The sequence below is a fragment of the Hypoxylon trugodes genome (assembly GCF_022578975.1).
Source record: "Hypoxylon trugodes strain CBS 135444 unplaced genomic scaffold F4822scaffold_4, whole genome shotgun sequence".
Classification (NCBI taxonomy): domain Eukaryota; kingdom Fungi; phylum Ascomycota; class Sordariomycetes; order Xylariales; family Hypoxylaceae; genus Hypoxylon; species Hypoxylon trugodes.
The window spans coordinates 1,582,307-1,603,552 of NW_026250019.1; the positions used below are offsets into that span (position 1 = coordinate 1,582,307).

The window sequence follows — 21,246 nt, forward strand, 5'->3', positions numbered from 1 at the left end:
AGCAAGGGACTTTTGATAAGCCACTTTTACATGTCGCTTACCTAATAAGATAAGAGTCTGTGATACTAGCATTGTGGCTGTGGCTGTGATGATAACTAAATTTCTGCCGCTAATAACCTTGAGCCGTCATTAGCCACCGGCGTCACTCTTACACAACCTTGGAATTCATCTCGGACTTCCGATATAGGCGAGAAAGCCACCAAAGCCCATCCCACATTGCTCAATTCAACTGCTTAGCAATGTCTCTCACCAACGCTTCCCCATCGGATGCCGCCAAGGCAGCCAAAGAAGCATCACACGTTCTAGCGACACTATCTGAGCCCGATAGAAATGATGCTTTAACAGCTATTCACGCTGGCCTGACTGCTGCGAAAGATGAAATCCTTGCGGCCAATGCACGCGACCTTGAAATCGCCCGTGTGGCTGCGGAAAGCGGGCAATTGAGTCAGAGCCTTGTGTCCAGATTGGATCTTGGGAAGAAAGGAAAATGGGAAGATATGCTAAAAGGCATATTGGACGTTCGAGATCTTGAAGACCCTGGTGAGTTACTTAAATAATCAAGTTATATATCTACAGAATTAATGTTGTTCAAGTCGGCAAGGTCACATTAAGGATAAAACTTGACGATGGACTGGAATTGACAAGGGTGACATGTCCAATTGGTGTTCTTTTGATCATTTTCGAGGCACGCCCCGAAGTTATCGCCAATATCGCCTCTCTCGCAGTAAAATCAGGCAATTCCGCTATCTTAAAAGGTGGTAAAGAGTCAACTGAGTCCTTTGTGTCTATCTCCAAAGTCATCTCTGCAGCTCTCGACAAGACAAAAGTCCCCAATGGTGCCATTCAACTTGTCACTACAAGAGATGTGATACCTCAGCTACTAGATCTGGACCAGTACATTGATCTTGTCATTCCCAGGGGTTCCAATGAACTCGTCCGATATATCAAATCATCTACCAAAATCCCCGTTCTCGGCCACGCGGATGGCTTGTGTTCGATTTTCCTGGAACAATCGGCCGACCCAAAGGTAGCGGTAGATGTAATCGTGGACTCCAAAACCAGTTATCCTGCCGCGTGCAACAGTCTGGAAACATTATTAGTCCAGGAATCTGCTCTGGAAACAATATTTCCCCAAGTAGCCGAAGCTTTGATTGCGAAGGGGGTTGTCTTACGATGCGATGCCAAGGCCAAGACAGCGCTTGCTAGCAAATTATCTTCCGATTTCTCTGCCAAACTCGAAGACGCACAAGACGCAGACTTCGACACCGAATTCCTAAGCCTTACACTCGCAATAAAAGCCGTTTCCGATATGTATGAAGCAATTGCTCACATCAATACTCACGGCTCTAAACACACAGATGCCATTTTGACGAGTTCGTCCGAACTTGCCGAGCAATTTATGTCCAGTGTAGATGCAGCAGGCGTATATTGGAATGCTTCTACCCGATTCGCCGATGGTATGAGGTACGGTTTCGGTACAGAAGTCGGCATCAGCACTAATAAAATCCACTCTCGGGGTCCTGTGGGCTTGGAAGGTCTAATGATCTACAAGTACAAAATCCGAGGTCAAGGTCATGTAACGGCCGTTTACGGCGAAGGAGATGGAAAGAAAAGGTTTAAGCATGAACGACTTCCCTTGTAAAAGGCCATATTTGTCCAGCGATATGATATTATGATAGGCGCATGAAAAGTTAAGAGGAAAAAGTCGGGTTTAGCTATATGAAAAAGAGTTCTCGGGAAAAGCCTGAAATTACCGCATTACCAAATCCATCAGTATTGTATCTTCCATCAGAGCCAACATTTGAACCTTTCGCCAAGTAAATCGCAGACCTTAAGACAAGCCATCCTTAAAATGGCCCTAAAGATTGAAAAGCGAAGTCAAAGTCTACACTCCATTATAGGGGTAGATCGGGATTGAATTCCAGCGCAAGCCAGACATCAATGTTCGGACCTTCTCCGCCCTGCCACTTGTGCCACGGATACACGACAACATTATTTTTCCCACGAAGAGCGTTTCCATCCGCGTCACGTTTCCACATACCCCCATGCTCCTCTAGCGGGTGTATGACCTTGCATATATACCCTTCGGCAGGGAGAGCCTCAGCTTCGTCCTGCGTCAAGTCCTCATTTTCCGGTTTGATTTGCCACATACCACCTGTCTTCGTGCCGAGCGACAGGCCCATGTGAATCTCTTCGAAATAATCGTTACTATGATTGTGCGCTCCAGCACTCACATTCGTCCCTACTCTGTTAGCATGCCAGACAATTCGTATTCTCTGAGAAGTCGACTTACCTGCGGTCCAAAACTGCATATGAGCAATGTGCGTCTTGCTGTCAAGGAAGCGGAAATTGAAGCCGGTAAGGTTATAAAATTCGCGGCCTTTAAAGGCGCCTCCCCACCAAAGATCTTCCACTTTTGTGAACTTGAACGGCGGCATGACTAAGCCTGCCTTACTCAAGTCGAAAGTCGTGTTGACCGGCACCTTTGCTGCATCGTCCCATTCCTCGGGATCGCCTTGTGGGGTGGGGAGTGGTGTAATTCGGATCACAATAGCGCCCTTAACCTTGTCCGCGGTAAGATAATCTTGGGTACTAGTAGTTGAGGCTACATGAGGGAATGGCTCGTTACCGAGAGAATGCCTCTCGCCAGCGTCGTCGGAAATGGAGCCATACAGGACTTTGACGCCCTCGCCCTTCTGAATGTCGATTTTTCCGCCCGGAGGATGAATTTCAGCTGTAATCGCTATGAGGGCAACTTGGATAAGCGCCACCGATGTGGGTGTCTTGACTTGAGATGGGTCAGCGAAGTACACGATTCCTTCACCGTCCCAGTACGAGGTAACGATGGTTGGCTCGTCAATTTTAGCGACCGACTGAATGGTGTTATCCGATTGAGCGATCTCATTCGAAATGAGAGTTACGACGGGGTCGGGTTCTTCATAATACTGCTTGACGTTGTACCCGATTGAAGCAATGTCGAGTTTTTTCTTGCCATTGAAATCACTAAGCAGTGTCAGCGAAACATTCACCAATTAAAGTCAAGGAACTTACCCGAGTGCCACGCGTGCTGAAGAATTTATGTCAATTTTCCATTTCGCAAAGACGCCGTTAGAGAGGTCGATGGCCTTGTAGTACATAATTCCCTAGCATCATATCAATACGGCTATATCTTCTTTTTCTCATCGTATCAGGATAATATACCTTGTTCGGGTTGTAACCCGGCGCTGGCGGAATCGCATCCTCATTTTCATCACGGTCGAGTGGACCCATATGCGAGACCAAAAATTCGTCATCGCCGTCGCCTTCAATTTCCTTATCAGCCAAAAAAAAATCAAAGTAGGGAGAAATACCCCACGGCACGGGAGACTTACCGTCGAAATCCCCGCAGACGACGAAATGGCCCGGGCCATCTCCGTACTTCATTCGCTGGTTTGGAGTGCCGTACACATCTAGAACATGGCGTTTCCAGGTGAACTTTTCAGAACCCTCGTTGACCTTTGTATACACGGACACTGTCGGTCCATGAAACGGATCAATGGTTGCGATGTAAGCGAACGAATCGTCATCCACTCTACCGATGTCGACGTTACCGCTCCCCCAGTTGTCGCCAGTGCCTGGTGTCTCCGATGTTGCCGATTGTTCTGGAGTGCGCTCCTCTCCTAGACCGATTGACTTGTGCGTCCACTTACCGTCTTCGAAATAAAGCCAGTTCACTCCCTCCCGCGAAGCAACGAGGAGGGAATCCAATCCATCGGGTCCATTAAGCCTGTATGGTTATTAAGCTAAATGTCCGCCAGTAGTGGTAGTCCAACTCACTTCTTTGGCGTGATTTCGTGGACAACGGTGAAATGCTCGTTATCTGCAATATGACTCTGCCACTCCGTCCTTTGCGATTGTTAGCTCCCTCTTGATACCTCTGGGGCTTTCTTCTTACGCTTCTTTTGGTTTCTCGGGAGCTCGGAAGCAGAGAATAGGTACGGGTGTCACCTTGTCGTGTTTTCCATGGAGTACGGGAGCGCCGATAATCTCGAGAATAGAACTGCGTCAGAACCGTTAGCAGAAATAGGTACCAGAAAACCCAAAACACAGCCAAAATCATACCTTTGAGTGAAATAACCCGCTTTAATGCGGTGCATTGCCGGCCACCTACCAATGATCCTATGGACCCAATACCCATCCGACAATGCCTTGCGACCGGGGTTTTCCAGCCAGCTGATCCACCCGCCATCCATGTTGCAATCGAGCATAGTCGGGCCAAAGTCGTGACAGACGACCACATCCAACAAGCCATTGCCGGTAATATCAACCGCAATACTTGCCACTGGGGTATCGAATTCACCAATATCATATACCTTCCATGCTTGAGGCTATATGAGCTCATATCACGGGATAGCCAGGGACGATAACTTACGAGAGTCGCCATCGTCAGACGTTGTTGCAGCGTTGACTGGATTCTCGAGGAATTGAATTTTTCCAGAATTAAGGCCAGAACTATACGTGTGATGTCAATAACTTGGACAGAATTTATATCGTCTTGACTTACACGATGAGACCTGGGACCTTATCGTCTTTGCTGAATTTAAATGCTTCGATCCAATATCCATCATCCCTTTTCTGGACGGTTGATGAGGTGAAAGATGGAACGGAGACTTGATGCGACATGATTAACGGAGCTTGGTCTAGTTTGCTGAATTGCAATGGTCCTATACTGTTCTATGGCTGTTTGGGTGCTCGTCAACCCTGGATAACGGACGGACGAGGTCCCCTTAAAATACCACGATATTTTCTCCTAGCCTACCTCTTTGAGACTTACGAGTGAAATGCCGTGTACTTGAGTACGCAGTACGAAGTCTCCTTCGCCTACCAAAACGACACCGTTCGGCCTCAAGATAATATTGTCTTGGCATGACGCACTTCCTACATGAGAACTCCTGTCTAAGCTGAATCACGAAACGCCATAAGCGGAACCGAACAAACCGGTGTATTGAGTTTCCACAACTTTTACTCTCATAATATGCTCATGATTATCCAGTATATGAAAGCTGAAATATTCACTGGAATCCCTGTATGTAGTCACACGTCGCTATGATCGCAGGGAGCTGCTCCTCCCATATACCGTCAGTGTCACTAGTTACGAATCGGTTTATGGGAGTGCGTAGGTAATGCAATGATCAAGTTGTAAAGATGAAATAGCATATTAATTTGAAGTTTAGATAGCACCAATCTGCGTAACTTTCCTTTCATAAACCGTTAGGTTATACGACAGACCGATCGTATAGCTAAAGACGTAAGCGACTTGGACGGATACAACCGAACCACGGAAAACACGGAGATCTATGTGCGGAGGTTCGATTCGGGATATGTGGCTACCCGCTATGCGCCCCTCTGTGTAATATCACGACTTTTCCCCGAGCCAGCTTCATGACGAATCTTTGGATCAAACATATCGACAACTCACTTACACACATAACGTATGAAGTCAGGCGCATAGTATGAACCCGTCTTGTCTTAGATAGAGATATTAACTACGTCAATAGTCAGCTAGCCACCCCAACTTGGCAATGCGGGTGAGGTGACAATTAACTGCAAACCAGCCGCAACGATAACATCAGCCGATTGCAGCCGCATGAACCATAAGATTAGTCAACCTATCAGCAGTTAATATAATTGCTATAATGCGAGTAATACTGGTAACTTCACAGTATAACTCACAAGAATCTCGGGATTCTTCATTTAACAACGCGTGATTTACCTCGCGGTGACGCCGCTAAGATGATCAATGCCTCAAAGAGTCTATCGGCGTTCAATATTGATTCCCGTCAAAAGCATAACACGGCAGCGTCGCAAGCCCCAATGTCATACTAGATGCACGAACTCATCACCCGTCTGACATTGCATTCAGCCACCATCCGGCAAGATGAATGCCAAGATATCGCGACGTATTCGTTGATACAGCCCTCCTTCTATGATGCCTGGTATCGTGTATAAAAACGAGGATCACCGCAACGTCGTTTGTTATGTGAAGCTCATGATCCAAGACATTCGTCATTATAACCCTACAAGTTCAAATCACAACGGTATTTTTAGTATTTTGCAATCATGTCATCACGTCAACCCACTCAACCTGTCATCCCAAGTCTCCCCGGCGAGGACCCACTGCCAGACTGGGATAAGATTGTTGACACTCTTCGAAATGCGGGAAAAGAACTGACGCCCCAGGTGCTTATCGTGGGTTCGGGGCCCATTGGGGCTGTCTATGCCCGTATACTAGTTGAGAATGATGTGGACGTAATGATGATTGATATGGGCGAACAGTAAGTCCAACGAAACATTGCTGAACGATATATCAGCTAACTAAACGGCATTTCAGGGGATCCAAACGTATTGGAGATCACCGCAAGAATAGCGTTGCTGTGCAAAAGGATATCAGTCTTTTTACCAAGTAAGTACCTGGTCATATCATTATCAACTCACAGTAACTAACCAATCTCAAGTGTGATTCGAGTAAGGCCCAACACTTGTAAGATATAGATTCGGCGTCTTGCTAATAACAGTAGGGCGAATTGAGTCCCTTATCCGTACCAGTTAGCGAGTCGGACCTACAGCTTGACCCTGTTTCATGGCAAGATGAGTTTGTGCCACACTCAGCCAACTTTATCTAGTACCAAGTCCTAATTCATCTAGACCGGATAACTTCGTCCTAAACGGTCAAAACCCTGACCAGGTACGAAAATACAACCTGACGGCCAGCGCTGCTACTCGCACTGTCGGTGGCATGTCGGCCCATTGGACTTGCTGCACACCACGCCAACACCTTCTAGAGCGCTCGGATCTTTTCACAGATGAGGAGTGGAATACGCTGTACGATGGGACTGAAGCCCTCTTCAACACCAACAGCACGACCTTCGACGACTCAGTGCGACACCGTCTCGTGAAAAAGGTCGTAGAAGACGCAATTAAGGATGACAATAAGCAAGTTGGGCGTGATGTTCGGAACATGCCGCTAGCATGCAATCGACCCTCAGCGGAGTCGACATACATCGAATGGTCATGCACAGCGACAATTCTTGGTGAATTGGCGGAGTCGGAGAACACTAAGTTCACTATGAAGCCCCAATGGCAATGCGACTATCTCCATATCAATGAGACTGGTCATGTGGACGGGGCTATTGTAGTTGACCTCATCAAGAATGAGCCGTGGCTAGTTTCGGCTGACAAGTTCGTCGTCTGTGCCGGAACGGTGCTGACTGCGGGCATTATGGCCAAATCGCTGTACAAAAGTAACATGTCGATAGAGAAACAATACCCTGCTCTGGTATGATATTATACTAACTATGCCCTCATCCTTAGCACTTCTAACATTTCTTGATATTAGGGAAAATACCTGACAGAGCAGACTATGACGTTCTGTCAGGTCGTCCTTAGGAGCAAGCTCGTAAACGGCGTTCGTAAGGATCCAGGGCAGCTAGACACTGATGGAGACACTACCATAGCAGATGCTGTGAATAACCACATTGCCAAGCATCCGGATGATCCTCTACCGTTCCCGTTCTCCGATTTCGATCCTCAGGTCTACATCCCGTTTTCGAAAGACTACCCTTGGCACACCCAAATCCATCGCGATGCTTTTGGATACGGGGAAGTCCCCGCTGAATTGGATCAGAGGTTGGTTGTTGACCTGCGATGGTTCAGCTACACGACGGAGACCGAAACGAACAAGGTCACATTCAGTGATACGAGGAAGGACGGATTTGGTATGCCGCAGGTAAGTTATTTCCATGTCAGAAAATTGATCTGGCGCCGTATTGACAAGTTTCAAGCCCACATTCCACTTTGAGCTATCCCAGGAAGATGGGGAGCGCGCTCACCAGATGATGCAAGAGTGAGTGATAAATCCTGTGCCGATTGCTAGTACCTAATGCTAACCAGTCACATTATAGCATGGTAAGAGTGTCTTCGTACCTTGGTGGCTTCGTCCCAGGCGCAGAACCCCGCTATCAGGCTCCAGGTCTGGCGTTACACATCTGCGGCATATACCGCGCGGGCAAGCAAGAGGATGGCCAGACTATCGAGGACGTCAAGAAAACCAGCGTTGTTGACAAGTTCGGTCGTGTATGGGGCCTAGACAATTTGAGCCTCGGCGGCTGCGGCGTCATCCCTAAGGGCAATGCTTCCAACCCAACTATTACGGCCGCTTGTCATGCTCTTGCAGGCGCCAAGCAGATGCTTGAGGAGCTCAAAAAGACTTAAAATGTAGGAAGAGTGGCTTGATTACATGAGGATCGGCTACTTCTTTCTGGGAGGATGTTCGGATTTACGCGGAAGGCCGACATGTCTCTCGTTTCTCCGCGGACTTCCCCCACGGACTTACTATCATTAACTTTAGTGTAACAAAGGACGGGAAAGGATTGAAATTACATATATAACTGAGACGGTCATTACTATTGGGGCTGTTGCTGCTGGAAATGAAGCTATCGCGATGAGCCCTTACTAATCAGATTCATGCATTCAAGCCGCCATTTCGGTACAAGGGATAGGCAGCTCAGAACGTATCACTAAATTTCTGGTAACAATTATGGCCATCATTAATACACTCTTTTACCCCCCTAACTCCACGGTTTCCCCAAACACGCTCTAACGGCAAGCTATTTCATTATATCTGAGCTCCTATGCTTGGAGATTCAACTGAACCAAGCCCCTTCGTATTCTCAATTCGCGCACTCAAAGTGGGAAAAATTGCGATCGAATATTATTGGGTTGAATGGTATGGACCCCTATGCCACCTACGAAGCGTTCATTCGCAGCATCCCGACTTAAAGCTCTACCTAACCGGATGATGCAATAGCTCCGTATTCTCTATTCATTCGTAGGATCTTCTATTTACTTCATCATTGGTTGGAGCTGTGGGTTCATTCTCGCAGAAGACCCTGACATGCAAAGCAGAGCTTCGACTCCGCATCGCTGGACAGACCAGAGTAGTTTCGAGAACCTGCAGGAGACTTCGCCTCCTAGCCCGGGTTACTCATACGACCACTAACGATATCGCATCGCCTCTAACTGTGGGCGAGCAGAGCACGTAAGGCAGCAACGTGGTCTGAATAGGCAGGTATGAAAGAGTCACGATAATTTATGCAAATATCATGTGATATGACTTTGCCTTCCGCCAGGCAAAGAGGACACTTGGAATTTCTAGACACTAGAAGCTCGAGTCTTGCCTGCCTTGGTAGTTATGCATTACTATGAGAGGTATGTATAACGACCAAAATGGTATAGCTACTATTCGGAAGTAGCCTAGATCTGAACTATAGGATACTGGCTAAATAGAGCTGCGAATGAAAGCAGAGCACGAATCCACTCATTAAGAAGCAGGTTAGTCATATGAATTGCTCTACGGCTATAGAGCGAGGCGGGCGGCACGTGGTACTTTTGGTGGTGAGTGGTATCCTACGAGACGTAGGTTTCAAATGCGACTGAGAGTGCTGTCAAACAGCTTGGCAAAGTTTGATGGCTTGCCTTTGGTTCAATGCGTGTACACCTGGGCGTGGTGTTGACAATATACGATAGAAACTCGGAGAAGTCGTACTCCGTTTTCTCTGTCCTTCGTGTTGGGTCTGTTATGACTATGGTAGGAGGATACGCCCACTAACAAGCTTCCCAGTAAGATGGAGTCACTTGATTTTGCATCTATCCAATCGTGAGTGGGTGCGTCATCCCTAGATCCAATTGTTTTCGGCAGGCTAATACAGGTAAGTAGCTTCATCTTGACCTATATCAGACCTATAATACATTACCAAAACCGACTAATCATGAGTCAGTTGAACATAACACAATCCGATTTAGGTATCTCTCCAAGATCTTCAAGCTGATGTAATTGCGATCAGGACATCTCTCCGTACATGTATGCTAATGCGTCTTAATGGATCTGGAGAGGGGCAGTTCAAGAGACGTATAATGATGCAATTCGGACCATGTGAATGCGAAAATATCCACAAGATCTGTAATGACTTCATGTGGACTCAAGGTATAGTTATAGCCACCTTCATGGAAGAAATATTTCATAACACTTCATACGGACCTATCGTCGTGACGCATTTGACCACGTCGACGCACTCCGGATCCGACAGCGCGGGGCCATGAGAGGGTCCGGTCGGGCTATGCGATTCCCTCGCGATCGGCTATTCCGGGCCTCTCGATGCACTCGTGGCGCCGGCGACGTTCTTTGGATTTGACGTCAGTGTACCACAAGCGCGGATTCATGCCTCGCATTCATCGGCATTTCTATCATGGATGAACGGCTCGCTCGTTTCATGATAACGCATAAATATGTATGTAGTATGTATGTAAATCGTAAGTCCCCGCAGCGGGACTGATGTCCAAGCTTTTTTTGCTTGTCTTGAATGCTTCCGGTCGAATCGAATGGTAATCGGATACGCAGGATACGATCACGGAGAAAGTTCGAGAGCTTGGACCAAAAACAAGAAGGGGAAAAGAAAGGGAGAAAAGAAGAAAAATGTCATCTGTCCGTGCGAGGAGTCTTGCTAAAATTGCCTTATCTCAGGAACTGGAAATCGTTTGGGGTTGGCGGGCGCCAAATGGCGGTGACGATGTGGTCGAACGTCTCTGGCCAGCTGAAGGGATCCAACGCTCCACTTTGCCGCCTCATCCCCGGGTGGTCGTCTAGGTCGCCCTAGCCCCCCTGGGTCTTTCTGGGCTGACACCTGTACCGTTGGACTAGGATACCGGCGCTTGGTGGAGCCTCATCTTTGGCCGTAGCCATTAACAACCACAGAGGGTGCATATCTGGGTGGAGTTGATGGAGTTGGGCAGCATCACCGACTCGCCAGTCCGACAAATAATAAGGGGTTGCATTGATCACTTACACGGACTAAGCAACTCTAGCGAGAATTCCCCCTCCCTCAACCGCTCCCTTCTTCCCCAAAATATAACTCCGAACGAAATCGGCCAACCCTTCTTAATGACCTTTTCCCTCTTTTCTTCTCTTCCTTCTAGTTCTTCTTCTGTCTCGTCAGAGATGGGACTACGCGATCAAGCAACAATTAGAAGTGATTCAGGCTATGGGGACGATGCGTCCGAAGTGCCGCAAGACGGCCCCGATGCGCACCCTTTGAGTAAGTTGCTGATTCGTAGTTTATGTGGGAAATCATAGACTGTTCACCATGGTTCGACTTATCATAAGTGGGATTTATTTATTTTTTCTAATGGTTACTGACGTTGATTTTTCTTTTCCGCAGCTCTTAAGGGATACGACATTGGGCCAGCATCCAAATTACAAGTAGGCGACGTGAGTCTCCCATGATCCATCAAAAGCACCAGTTCGAGAACAAATGTGCTAAAATAAAGGCGGTGTGCAGGTTTTCGAGTTTCTCTGGGCCGATGCTCCAGAATTCGAGTGGGAATGGAAATGCCTTGGATACACTCGATTCATCGTCCTGCGTCATAGCGACACATTTCCTCATCATTGCGCATGCATGTAAGTTGGAAGAAAAAAAACCCAAATCCTTTGATTCCGTTTGGTGTGCCCCCAGGTTTACTAGTATCATCGACTCTCTTCGAATTATTTCCCCCCCGGTTTCGGTAATCGGGCGTTATTTAGCATGGGGAGATCACGAGTGTCAGCTTCACCAGTAACCGGTTTCCATCTTCATCGTTAACTGACCATGGCCAAAAATCAGACCCATATCAGTGGGCGGAAAACACGAGTTTGCCAAGCCTGGAATTGATCATTTCCAGCAAGGGTACGTCTTCGCCAATGGTGATCCAGCACCAGAGAGTCCTCGCTTGCCCTACTCAGCCGTTGGAATTGAACTGCGCCCGGGGAAGCTCCGCATAAAAGAGGACTCTCGGGCAAATTACGCTGATATCGTTGATGTCGACCACGATGCTCAAGTCATGGTTGTTGGTGATGTGGTGCGCTACTTCGACCGCGTCCGGAGGAATGTCAACAAGGCCTTTATGCGCCAGATCCTGAGAAGGGCGCTGGAAGAGTACAAAACCATCAAGGCAAGCGAAATGGCAGCGGAGGGTAATAAGATTTCCAAAATGCCCCAATCAGCAACGACGGACGGAGAAGACACTCAGATGAGCGCATCGGAAAGCATCCAAACAGAAGCGGCGAGCGTAATCGGAGAAAGGAGACACGAAAGGGAAGAGAAGAGACATCATCGAAGACATTCTGGATCCAGTTCCGCCTCTCGGAGGAAAAGGAATCATTCACAAGCTAGCGTGAGGCCGCAACGAGAAAGTGTCCAAGAAAGTCGACCGGAGGGCCGAGGTGATTTTGATTACGATGCGAGATCCATGCATAATGTTGCTATGGCGGGATTGAAATAAATAAAGAAATGAAAGAAATTTAAGGGAAAACGGATGAAATTTTTGATTCTTGAAATGAACCTACCCTGCATGGATCTGGCGTACGGCGAGGAGTATAACTCAGAGGAAACGGGACTCGAGCATTTCCAATTGCAACATAGACAAGGCTACAGGTCCAAAGTGTATACTATGATTCTACGACTTTTTGAAGTCAGGTACAGTTAAACGACAATACTTATGATGATTTACGATAAATAGAAACCATCTTATTTACCCTCGAATATTTATGATACTCTAGGGACAAACGACAAACTTGGATATTTAAGTGAAGTATTTAGCAATCCAGTCAAGGTATCGAACTATAATATCATAAGAAATGTAGTCTGATAGATCAGATGTTAACCCGACCTCAGCCCAATGTCAAGATTGTTTCTCAATGGTTAGCATCTATATTGGTGTTACCCGGCGTCGTTGTCACGTTGCAAGAACAGAACATTAGCAATAAGCCCTAGCTTCTTTTAAGATGCTATAGCATAAAAGTATCCATTAATTCTACAACTTAGCAGGCCTAATCGGGGACATCTTATAAACCCTGATCATATTGCTTGGTACGAAGAGAATATCCCTGAGCCGCCCCGAGAAAACCGCCTAGACTGAAATATTTCAAAAAAGCCGAAATGGACGGGCGCTCTATATATACAAGAAAATAAACGGCGTCGGACGAAATATTTTCGGGGCGATTGTACCTGGACACCTGCCTACTCCAGAGATCTTGTGGATATACAACCTAGAACACCAACAAACGGGCCGATCTACCGGATGGTCAGAAGCAGTACGACCACCCGGATATTGACTCATTGGTTCGGTGGAATTCGAGCATGATTGCCGGCACAGCATTACCCCAAGGGCCCGACTTATCCCTTCGTCATTAATGTAACGCGCGGCGTTATATGTTGTGGCCTTTTATTGTTTTCTTACCACCACCACCACCATCCATCATGATGCCCAATATGCCCACGCCAGGTATTCGAGAGGCGCGTCCGGATGGATGGATGTGTTCAATTCTAAACCGGGAGACCTTGTCGATCTTAGCCTGCGCGTAAATACCGACATGCTTATAAGGCTTCTCTACGCAAGCGAAGCCAATAGGCACCGCTCTTATACTTCCAGCCTGTGACGGTGGGTACTACATACTACGCGTATGTTCCCCTAGCATATATTATTATCCATCACCGCACCCTGAGCTAGCTAGGGGTGATGGGTGCTCTGGATATTTGCACGACTGATAGTTGATTCGTTCGTTGATCGTCCCATCGTCTCATCATGACCATGACCATGACCCCCATAGCGGATCATCTCTGGGGAAGACTCCCTCTGGAGCTGATAGAGCGGATCTTAGACCTTTTGGTGGACGAATATGACCAGGACCCTGCATACCAATGGACCACGTTGCGGCACACGGCGAGACGACAGATGCGCCGCATCGAACGCCATTTTCTACGTCATTGGGTGCCCAAGTTGACTATCACACTATACTCGGGTCCGCGGTGTCAGATCGACTATAGATTATCTAACTATTCCGGCAACGATAATCTCGGAATCCGTCGGGTTCGATTCCAGACGTTGGGACCTGGTCTGGCGAATTCGTTGAACAAAGAGGGGATCCGGACATTATGGGACCAGTACAGCTTCGAGAACCGAGTAGCCCACTTGAGATTAGGCGAGGGTATCCTGAACAATGGCATGACAGGTGGTTACATTGTCAATGATACCGATATCGTCGATCTAGAAGTGGAAAATGATGGGCTATCTATCGCATTCGATTGGCGACGCACCTTAGATGCACTACTTCGGGAGGAAGTGATGATGCAGAAACTCCAGACGGAGATGGTATGGGGCCTCTACTCTCACTTTATTCAGACTCCTTCAGGGACTTCCGCTTATCGTCACACAGGCTATAGATAGAAAGAAAAAGCTGGCAGGGGAACGCCGGTGGCCACCATTCCCCAGGATTCAAAGACTAGCTCTCGTCAAAGCTTTTGTGCTAGATATTCAAATGGCCAAAAGGGTTGCGATGCAACAACATCGCTTGAAACGCCATGACCCGTCAGGCGAGACCAAGCTAGGAAGTCTAACTCATGAGTCGCGACATCTACACAAACAAGATCTTCCCCCGCACCCGCCAGCATCAGAACCAGGCAGGGCATGTTGCATAATCTGCTCTCGTCGTACAGGACCGTCCATATTCGAAGTCGTTGCCTGCGAGGAGAGTGTGGTGTTAAGCTTGGATGGATGGCAGCAACTTGAAAAAGAAGAGTTGCTTGACTTGTATGCCGAAGCGTATGGCTGGAACTGTTATCGGTGTCTGGGCCAGGAGAATAACGTCTCGTGGCAACAGACCAGCAAGAATGACTGGCTTACGGTATGCAGTAGCAGCGCCGAGAAATTACACACTATACGCAGGTGGAATCCCTGGTTCTGAGCACGACTGGATGTTAGTAAGCTGCTAATTTGGAACCCTTCTCACTTTCCTACGTAAGGCAATGTATCAGATGAAATTGGAAGCGGTCATTTCGTGGATACCGGAACTCACCTAGCTAAAGAGGGCAAGTCTGTCTATATCTTATGAGTTTAAATGATTCAGGGCGAGAACATTGTTATCTTACTGTATAGTAATTTGGTAAGCATATTAGGACTAGTTTGGCACTGAAAGGAACATGTTCATTGTTACCTTTGACACGACAAGAACGATGAATATCTTCTGCCACAAGCATTCTGAATGTAGCTAGATTGAATTCACATATAATGGTGTAGATAACTTCTCCAATTTCACTCCACCAAAACTACAACAATATTAGTAACCCTCAAATCTGATATTCGCGATTTCAATTCTACTAACTAGTACCTATCTATACCGAACACAATGTCAACCGAGGAGGAGGAAATTTTCATAGGCGCAGGCGGCTGCGGCTCATCGGGAGGGCCAAACCCAGAAAAGGAGAGCGAAGAGAACGATTATGTTTCGGAGTCAGACGATGATGAGCTCATAGACGAGTTATTCAACGTGCACTACTCGCCTTTTGAGGACGTCAGGGAAGACAATGTTCACGCTATGAGATGTAAGAGAGACGCGCAGAAACTTATTTCTAACATCGAGCAGACCTAGACGTATCTAGGGGGCAAGGAGCATAGGAATGTTGTCCTGTGCAGAGAGGACGGCCGTATAATTTTCTTGACAGGTCGTGTCTTTTCGTCGGCAATTAATGGGATGTTAGCATAGAGCTTGATCTTAGAATATTCCTGTGAATGAAAGACATGACTTCATGCATAAGACATTAATAGATATTCGTGCCTAGATAGACCATCCCTTTTACCTAACAACTGAGTGAAACACGGGTAGATGCCAAGAATAGGCGTATCGTATGTCTTGAACACTAACGGCGTAGCGAGTGATCGTTCAGTAGTTAGTAAAACCGGTGATCCATATGGGATACTGTTTAAAAAGGGGTATATTGCTTATTTCCAGAACCATTTCGTAATTCGTACATGTATCAGCCCAATATTTGTAGGCTATTCCAACACTAAATGGTCGAAGAATTAGTATCGTATAGTTCAAGCCATAGGCCTTTGTAAATTGCTGTGTTTCTTGGCCTTTTGTATACCCCAACATCTGTGCAATATCCTGTTGCGATGTTCGATCAATATTGGGAATTCCTTCACGATCTCCCTTAATCGAGGATCTTCCCAAGTAAATCTGTCATCGAGTAAAAGGTAGGTATATGCGAATACCGCCGCATCGAATAATGTCGGTTCTGGCACTCCAAAGAACCATTCCTCCTCGCCTAGCACCGTCGATAATGCCTCAAAAGCTTCTCTTGCTCCTCGATATAATGCCCTCGAGTTTACTACATGTGTACCGGTGGACTTTAATATTTCGGCTTCCGCCGCGTGGCGCAATTGGTACAGAATTGTCGCCCTTATGGGTTGTGAAGTAGAAATAGGCTCGACATAAAGCTGCGAAAGAAGAGCGGAATTGGGGCGGGATAGATATAATGAATAGAGCCAGGCGTTTCGTATCCGATAATCAAGGAGCGACTCGTAGGCTTCGAGTTTTAGGTTGGATACATCGGGTATTTCAGATGTACCCTTCTCGGCTGCATATTTTTCAAGTTTGTTGGAAGGTATAGGGATATGCGCAGAGGGATTGCTGGTATTCGATGGGGGAATCAGAAACGGTAGGGCGCCGGTAGGAGAGGCATGGTTATTCGAAGGCGCTACTTGGAACTCGACTCCGGCTAGCTTGAGAAAGGTCTAATTTGGTGGTTAGCTATAGAATATGGCGGGGTGATTATGTATATAACATACTTGCCATTTCAGACAAGACGGGTTGAAGCTTGGTAGACCTTTCAAAGCATATTGGTCTGATATGAATACGTATAGAGTTGCGACATCTCTAGTACTAGCCGATCGAGTGGGAAGTTCATTAGGAGGGTATGTGAGGAGCGGGAATTTCTTGAATAGTCGGGCTAAAGGAGACGGTATAGCCAACCACCCTGACGTGAAGGGCGGGCGAGTACTTGGCGCAGTATTAGACGTCTCTGACGACATGACAGGAATTTCGGTGTCGACTCGGAGTAATTGTTATGTCGAGATCGCCGATTTAGATATACGGAATCTCCGTCTGATTAAGTCCGACCTGGTACATTTATTGATCTCCCCTAGACTTGCGTCTCTTTTCGCAATTGAGAACTCCCAAGTGTAGAGCTCCAAAAAGTTGAAAGTTCTACGGAGGCTACCTAGCTTACCTAAGGTAAAAGTTAAGACCCAACAGGAAACCTCATATCTTATCGATATAGTCGATAAGATCAAATCTACTAAGATCTACCGAAGATTTAACGAGATTCCGGCAAATTCACGTTTCCCAGTACTAAGCTCGCTAGACTCTGTTATCATGTGGGGGTGTAGCTTTTTCAGGGTCCTTAAGTGTTCCGAGGTACGATCCATTGTCCCGATGTAGTACATAGATGGTCCTTAAAGGATCTAAAAAACCGACGGTGCGTTAAGATAACATCATCAAGCAAACAACTTGGAAGTACGGCATCCACTGTTGATATCAACATCCTTGGCACTGACCGATTTCAGGCACGAACTTACGATGCACAAGATGCGTCGAAGGATTCACACGGAAGTAGGAGAGTGCCGATCACAAGCCAATTTCGACATGGTGCAAACTTCCAGAAGTCTGGGGCATATTGCGGGGTGGAAATTCTATTTCATTTTCTATCCGTGGGGGGAAACGGTGCGGACATTGAAAATTGGGGGTCCCGTCCCGCGCCTGTACAAGCTGTAAGAATCAAGAATTAAGCATTGAGCAGTTTAATCTCCAGAAAAATAAGAAAAATAATAAAAATACATACCGAAAGCCACGCTGCCACGTAAATGATTCTCATTCATTCCCATTGTCCAGTTTAAAGAATTGGGCATCAACTTATCAGCTCATTCTATTCTTAATTCACAGTAAGAATCAAATGCCGACGATGCCAATTGCGGAATTGTTTGTCTTGATAAGACACCATGATAGCTTCGGTGCTTATTCGCAATTCTTCGAGAACGTCGCGTAAAGTCCCGTTGTCCCGCTGCCAAGAGAAATTCATAGAACATACAGCCGTTGGAACAGTCCAGTTCTTCTGCCCTTCCGGTGGAAAGATACATCGACGAAGCGGGGAATTGCGATAGAGTCAGACTAGAACACCATGACATTAAACCGCTTTGATCGATTCACTGTTCTTGCCGGTGCGCGAGCCGTTCATCCGACTACCTGGGACTACCGAAACCGCTAGTAGATCTAGAGTAATTGAGAATAGACGGGTATATGTAACTCTGGATAGATCAAATCTGTTTATCTGGTCATTTACATCATAGATGCTATCCAAGCGGATTCGAGCGGAGGACGGACCAGTGCTGTTTCTAGACATGGTCAACGAGATCAACCAAGGAACTTTGGAAACCACCCGCTGCTAAATCCAAGTTTAGATGTACGATGATGTAGAGTGTCACTAATAGGATCTAAGATGAGTGAGGGGCATTTTGGGGGGATCAGAGGGGAAGTTGAGGGACTCGAAGGACCCGAGGGACCTGAAGAACATCATGTTCCATTGTCAAGGTACCGTAAGGTAGCATTTGCGATCTCGCCCTGGCTGCATTGTACTCATGTTACAGTGGCTTGAGTGGGATGTTCACCTTCCGTATGTACAAGAGGTAGGTGTATATTTATGGTTAGCTCACCGATACATTTATTGTAGTTGTAAAGAACCGACAGCAGGTAGGTGGACAATTTATATTGCATGTAATACTAGACATAAGCATGTAGCCATTTAAGGATGGTAGATGCATTAGTGCCTAGGAATATACTTTGAATTAGTTTTAGGAGGTAGTTGCGTATGGCGCCGAAACAGTAATCGTCTAAATCGGTGCCTGGAGTTATGGTTTATGGTTTATGACTTGTGATTAGGCGACTGATTATTTAGGTACATAGGTACTGTACCTAGGCATTTGACTTCCCCTAATTTAATTGATTCTTTGACTTTGACTTGTCTTTTGAAACTTTTCAAAACTCCCTTCTTTATCTCATCAACCTAGTCGTTTTTTCTCCTCCTTCACTTAAAATCCTAGTAAATACCCAGATAGGCAGTCCGCGACCACGATCTTAATCTCCGGTTGGTGCAAATCTTTACGGCTTCGCCTAGCTTCGTCGGTTTACTATACTAGTGATAGTACGTATGATAAGGGTGAGGCCTAGGACGGGATTTGGTCTCCACCAAGTCGGAATCATCACCACCAATCCAATAAATACTTACAGTAAGTATCTAACGATATAAACGCCGAGGTTGCGAGGTCGCAAGGTCGCAAGCAAGGTCGCAAGCGTGCGTTTAATATCACCCTTCGGATTTCGCCTGAGCACTGCACCGGTCCCTATATGCATTTCCCCTCATCAGCACTATCGTCGATTATATTGGATGGGTTGATGGTGTACTCAATATTGATTCTTGACCCTTCCGTGCAGCTCCAGCCCGGTCGAATAATCTGCATACACTGGTACGCATTATACGCATTGGCTGCACCTTGGTAACCGACTCCGCTACTAAAAATTAAGGCTGGTTAGGGATCCCTAGTCTCAAATCTATTGACACTCAAAATTGGGGGTCACTACAGTAATAGGGCCACCATCCATACATGTACATCCACCCTTTTCTTATTTGGTTATCAGGCTACGCTACAAAGAAAAAAAAAAGACTTGATCACGATACTTGGATACCTCGTTACTTTTACTACCCTTAAGGTTACTACGGCGTCTCTTTCAAAATACCTCGGGTGCTTCTTTTCTTACACTAGAAAAATCCCCACGTTACCCTTTAACCTTTTTTTTTTATCTATTTATTTATTATTTTAATACTTTTCTTACTCAACCCAAGGTAACAAAAAGAGGAAACAATCTTCATCATTTCTCCAACTCATCCCACTTTCTCATTCTTCCATAAGAGGGAATTGCGAAACTTGACCATCTTCATTCGCGCACATTTCGTCACCGCCTTAGTGCAGGCTTCCGTTGCGTCTTGATCGACCAACCTGGCTCAACGTGAACGAACTAGCCCTTAATAAGTCCTTCTGCCAACCCACCGAATCCCGAGGACTATTCATTCTTCTTTTTCTTACGTCTTCAAGTTTTCAACCTTACGAGAACTTCACTACTGATACTCTGACATCTTTGTCGTCGACCCCTATAAACCCTACCCTTCTATTACACAGACAGTTACAGGTAATTCTTCACCTGTCGTACGGTATCACACCATCCAGTACTCTGCTCTCCACCAAATACTGTAAGATCGAGCAGTACACGATCTTTGTGTACATCTAAGGGTCACCGAGACACCACAACCCACAGCCCACAATACAAAGTCAAGTTTGCCTTGCAAACGAAAGCTATTATTTCGAGTCACAACTTCTCCTCACACCGAGGGATCTCAAGGCAGCAAACGTGCCAAGGAATATTCAAAATCTACTCGACTACATATCTCCACATTCTCATCGGAGGTCACTAGGAGAATAAAATCTCCTACACTACAGCCTATCTACAACCCAACGACATGGACGCCCCAATCTCATCTCCCAGCATGGCACACCGCCAACTCCCCTCCACGACAACAGTAACGAGTCACTCGACAACGCAAAACTTTGCGCCACCTCCCCCGGCAGCACAAAAGGCACCGAGTACAGATGCATTCATCCGAGATTTGAACCTCGTGGCAGAAGCCGCGAAACGAGCTCAGATGGCGGTGCTGATGCGGGACCTCGAAGGCATAGCGATATCGTAATTGGCCTTGGTGTACATCCAGTCTTCACATCCCTTCCTCTCCCCCACATCTCTAGCGCTCCCGATGAGATTCAGTTACTACTACGTTACAACAACTATACCTTCTTAATACATTTCTTCTTTCATTTCCATGGTTGCGTTAAACCTTAGTTCGTTCAACTACGCTGTATGCGATACGTGCGAAGAGGAAGGGGGCCTAGTGAGCTGGAAGCGCCGAACCTTTTATTATTGCTCTTTGTTGCGTGCGATATTTTTACGGATTTGGCATTTTAGCATTTTCGGGGGGAAGATGAACATCAATGATGATGACGTTAGGCGCTTGGCTTTTCTCTCCCCTCCTTTTTCCCCCACGAACTACACCACGATGACCTTCGACCAAAAATCTCCGCACCCAACTCTCGGTATAATTCGGAAAAAGTCGAGGCATTTTATCACTAGTGGGAGACAGGGGTTGTTTACTGAGGCATTTGCAATCGCAAAGGGAGATATCCTTTGAGCATAAAGTGATATAGGGCTTAATAGCTATTGACCTAATTTTTGTTTGC

At 46.6% G+C, this 21,246-nt stretch overlaps 6 protein-coding genes across 6 annotated transcripts; 4 read left to right on the plus strand and 2 right to left on the minus strand.

Annotated features, from left to right (window-relative positions):
* Window positions 1-149: 149 nt before the first annotated feature.
* F4822DRAFT_209343 (gamma-glutamyl phosphate reductase) lies at window positions 150-1,769 on the plus strand. The gene is made up of 2 exons (XM_051453843.1): window positions 150-540; window positions 594-1,769. Exons 1-2 carry the CDS (start codon window positions 240-242, stop codon window positions 1,640-1,642), a joined length of 1,350 nt encoding a protein of 449 aa, XP_051315471.1. The 5' UTR covers window positions 150-239; the 3' UTR covers window positions 1,643-1,769.
* F4822DRAFT_442905 (uncharacterized protein) lies at window positions 1,227-4,662 on the minus strand (the record flags this gene model as incomplete). The annotated part of the gene is made up of 10 exons (XM_051463044.1): window positions 1,227-2,242; window positions 2,294-3,003; window positions 3,052-3,143; window positions 3,202-3,302; window positions 3,372-3,766; window positions 3,817-3,885; window positions 3,935-4,039; window positions 4,102-4,360; window positions 4,412-4,491; window positions 4,544-4,662. 10 exons carry the CDS (start codon window positions 4,660-4,662, stop codon window positions 1,896-1,898), a joined length of 2,277 nt encoding a protein of 758 aa, XP_051315472.1. The 3' UTR covers window positions 1,227-1,895.
* Window positions 4,663-5,563: 901 nt separating this feature from the next.
* F4822DRAFT_209681 (uncharacterized protein) lies at window positions 5,564-8,761 on the plus strand. Its single transcript, XM_051453844.1, has 8 exons — window positions 5,564-6,314; window positions 6,371-6,442; window positions 6,495-6,504; window positions 6,558-6,631; window positions 6,685-7,315; window positions 7,376-7,765; window positions 7,821-7,882; window positions 7,941-8,761. Exons 1-8 carry the CDS (start codon window positions 6,100-6,102, stop codon window positions 8,248-8,250), a joined length of 1,764 nt encoding a protein of 587 aa, XP_051315473.1. The 5' UTR covers window positions 5,564-6,099; the 3' UTR covers window positions 8,251-8,761.
* A 1,311-nt stretch (window positions 8,762-10,072) lies between these two features.
* Window positions 10,073-12,611, plus strand: F4822DRAFT_399386 (uncharacterized protein). Its single transcript, XM_051457767.1, has 5 exons — window positions 10,073-10,347; window positions 10,559-11,129; window positions 11,253-11,302; window positions 11,373-11,491; window positions 11,694-12,611. The coding sequence occupies exons 2-5, from the start codon at window positions 10,814-10,816 to the stop codon at window positions 12,349-12,351; spliced, it is 1,143 nt and encodes a 380-aa protein (XP_051315474.1). The 5' UTR covers window positions 10,073-10,347; window positions 10,559-10,813; the 3' UTR covers window positions 12,352-12,611.
* An 829-nt stretch (window positions 12,612-13,440) lies between these two features.
* On the plus strand, window positions 13,441-15,033 carry F4822DRAFT_210234 (uncharacterized protein). The gene is made up of 2 exons (XM_051453848.1): window positions 13,441-14,220; window positions 14,285-15,033. The coding sequence occupies exons 1-2, from the start codon at window positions 13,654-13,656 to the stop codon at window positions 14,810-14,812; spliced, it is 1,095 nt and encodes a 364-aa protein (XP_051315475.1). The 5' UTR covers window positions 13,441-13,653; the 3' UTR covers window positions 14,813-15,033.
* A 903-nt stretch (window positions 15,034-15,936) lies between these two features.
* F4822DRAFT_210226 (uncharacterized protein) lies at window positions 15,937-17,211 on the minus strand. Its single transcript, XM_051453847.1, has 2 exons — window positions 16,696-17,211; window positions 15,937-16,641 (listed from the first exon to the last, which is right to left on the minus strand). The coding sequence occupies exons 1-2, from the start codon at window positions 16,936-16,938 to the stop codon at window positions 15,943-15,945; spliced, it is 942 nt and encodes a 313-aa protein (XP_051315476.1). The 5' UTR covers window positions 16,939-17,211; the 3' UTR covers window positions 15,937-15,942.
* Between the last annotated feature and the right edge of the window lie 4,035 nt (window positions 17,212-21,246).

Bases quoted from the DNA above. Each gene is read 5' to 3' on its own strand.
- F4822DRAFT_209343 (XM_051453843.1), top strand. From the start codon at position 240: ATGTCTCTCACCAACGCTTCCCCATCGGATGCCGCCAAGGCAGCCAAA. The intron at 541-593 runs GTGAGTTACTTA...ATGTTGTTCAAG, and splicing joins TCGAGATCTTGAAGACCCTG to TCGGCAAGGTCACATTAAGG.
- F4822DRAFT_209681 (XM_051453844.1), top strand. From the start codon at position 6,100: ATGTCATCACGTCAACCCACTCAACCTGTCATCCCAAGTCTCCCCGGC. The intron at 7,766-7,820 runs GTAAGTTATTTC...ACAAGTTTCAAG, and splicing joins ACGGATTTGGTATGCCGCAG to CCCACATTCCACTTTGAGCT. The intron at 7,883-7,940 runs GTGAGTGATAAA...GTCACATTATAG, and splicing joins GCTCACCAGATGATGCAAGA to CATGGTAAGAGTGTCTTCGT.
- F4822DRAFT_399386 (XM_051457767.1), top strand. From the start codon at position 10,814: ATGGAGTTGGGCAGCATCACCGACTCGCCAGTCCGACAAATAATAAGG. The intron at 11,130-11,252 runs GTAAGTTGCTGA...TCTTTTCCGCAG, and splicing joins CCCCGATGCGCACCCTTTGA to CTCTTAAGGGATACGACATT. The intron at 11,492-11,693 runs GTAAGTTGGAAG...GCCAAAAATCAG, and splicing joins CCTCATCATTGCGCATGCAT to ACCCATATCAGTGGGCGGAA.
- F4822DRAFT_210234 (XM_051453848.1), top strand. From the start codon at position 13,654: ATGACCATGACCATGACCCCCATAGCGGATCATCTCTGGGGAAGACTC. The intron at 14,221-14,284 runs GTATGGGGCCTC...ATCGTCACACAG, and splicing joins AGAAACTCCAGACGGAGATG to GCTATAGATAGAAAGAAAAA.
- F4822DRAFT_210226 (XM_051453847.1), bottom strand. From the start codon at position 16,938: ATGTCGTCAGAGACGTCTAATACTGCGCCAAGTACTCGCCCGCCCTTC. The intron at 16,642-16,695 runs GTATGTTATATA...CCACCAAATTAG, and splicing joins CGTCTTGTCTGAAATGGCAA to ACCTTTCTCAAGCTAGCCGG.